Source organism: Cottoperca gobio, chromosome 4, assembly GCF_900634415.1.
Source record: "Cottoperca gobio chromosome 4, fCotGob3.1, whole genome shotgun sequence".
Lineage (NCBI taxonomy): Eukaryota > Metazoa > Chordata > Actinopteri > Perciformes > Bovichtidae > Cottoperca > Cottoperca gobio.
In genome coordinates, this window is record NC_041358.1 from 12,115,774 (window position 1) to 12,117,882 (window position 2,109).

General features: G+C 39.9%; 1 protein-coding gene across 1 annotated transcript in view; it reads left to right on the forward strand.

Moving 5' to 3' along the window:
- Window positions 1-1,176: 1,176 nt before the first annotated feature.
- The window catches only part of LOC115007280 (alpha-2-HS-glycoprotein), a 12,836-nt gene continuing 11,903 nt past the window's right edge, over window positions 1,177-2,109 (forward strand). Inside the window, exon 1 of the mRNA XM_029430082.1 lies at window positions 1,177-1,398. Within this exon, the coding sequence (XP_029285942.1) occupies window positions 1,177-1,398 (222 nt within the window). The remainder of the gene's footprint in view (window positions 1,399-2,109) is intronic.

A 2,109-nucleotide genomic window follows, 5' to 3' on the forward strand; every position in this document is an offset into this window, starting at 1 on the left:
GCAGGGTCCATAAATATCTGCAGCAACAATCCATCTGGTTTCAGTCTGGATAAATGTGGTGGACTGACTGACCAACCATCATGCCATCCCTCGAGCCAACCTGCTAACACGGCTGATAAAAAATTACATTTTCTTATTTCCTTCTTTATTTCAAACACAGATAAGTTTTTTTAATTATTCATTTAGTTACACACTTAAACCATCTGTGTAAAAACTGAAATTAAGTATGTGTAGATAGAGATATAGAGTGTGCGTGTCCCACTCGACTGCAGTCACAGACATTAATCGATCTTGTCGTGAACAATGGAACCACTCTGACTGCTCCAAAAGTGTGAACCCCACCCATAACACACAGTCGAGCCCAGTTCAACTGTTAAATGCTTTGACAAAAAGAAAAAAACGATAAATACTGCACCCCATTTATAAGAAATGTATCCATATACCTTTTTGTATATAAGATAATAATTTGGAGCTGAAATAATTATCATTGCTCTTGAAGTAAATACATACATTACAATACAATAAAAAAAAGAATTCTCAGTAAAATCAAGACAGAAAACACAAATATCATCGCTAGGAGGTTTTAATACAGCAGCAATTATAATGCTGAAAGTAATTAACTGGATATCAGTGAATCATTAACCCAGTTCTGCCCGGTGGACCATCAGTTTTACCAGATTTCCCTGCAGTACAGCACACCAGACTCACAGTGACCCCCTGTGGTGAGATGCTCATATTGCAGCCACACATTATGACTAAATGTAATTCTTTAGTCCGAGTTATAATGTAAATGTGGATTATTGCATGAACTAGTTCTCCTAAAAATACTACATGCATCTTTTGATCAGGATTAAAAAGAGCACCGCCTGCACTAAGAATCAAATAGCCTTAATTCACATGTGTGCATGCATATAAACTTGTGAAATGTGTGTCTTTCACTCTATTTGTCTTACAGAGTTCCCCAGGTTAAACAAATCACTGGAACATTCATTCACAAGTATCAGCCCCCTGACATCAAATAAACTTTGTCCTTTGCATAATTTCAACATCTCCGTGCTGTTTTGATTCCAAAAGTCACTGCAGAAACTGAACGCAAACACAAGAGAACAAACTTCACTTTTAACCAGCTCTGTCCTTTAGCTCCTGTCTGGAGCCTCTGCCACCATGGACAAATCCATGTGCACATTGTTACTGCTATTATCCTTGCTATCCATTCACGTTCTGTGTGTGTACGGCGAGGGTTTCTCACTGTCGCCCATCGAACTTGCTCCCATTCCCTGTAATGACAAAGCAGTGGAGAAGCTGTCTCGCCTGGCTGTCACTTACATCAATGAGGATCGCACTGATGGCTACAAGTTTGCTCTCAACCGCATTGCAAATGTCCACCTGCACGCTCAGGTCAGTACAGACACAAATGTCCCAGTGGGAAAAGCTGCCTGGTTGTTGTAATGTTCTGTCAGTGGGTGATTTGCTCATGTTTAACCAGAGGAGGGTGGAAAGGTTATTTTCCCTTCTGTTGTTGCTGAACAAATCTAAACATCTCTGTGAAAAAGGGAAGTCTCATGTTGATAGATTTAATCAGCCGTGGCCCATCTTCATGTCAGTGGGATCCTGTTTGAGAAAATGTGTGTTTTGTTGTTACAAATGACACAGTCAAACCTCTAATCAGAAAGCACCCTCTTACATTGTCACAATGTGTTGACTCTGACTCTGGGGATATGATAATGAAATTAAACTCTGCTTCTTAAGGACTTATCGTGGTCCCCAGACCCTAGTGTGGGACAAACGCGTGACAATTAGCAATTACTGTTCAACCACTAAAGAATGAAAACAACAATAAATATTTGTTGTTTGCACTTTGTTGTGAATGACATCAGTGCATGTTGCTTATAATAAATGTGACATTGGAATTGATGTACAATATTGTATGTCATAAAATGAGAAACCACCCCCGTTCACAGCTCATGAAAAAAGGCCTTTAGGACTGAAGTGACTGTTAATAAAAGTCCAGGTCATTTCGGTCCAGGACCGCTGGGACAAACCTTACACAACAGGCTTTATGAACTTCATGCTGTCAGCTGCTGAAGGCTATTGTAACAAGGCTGTGGG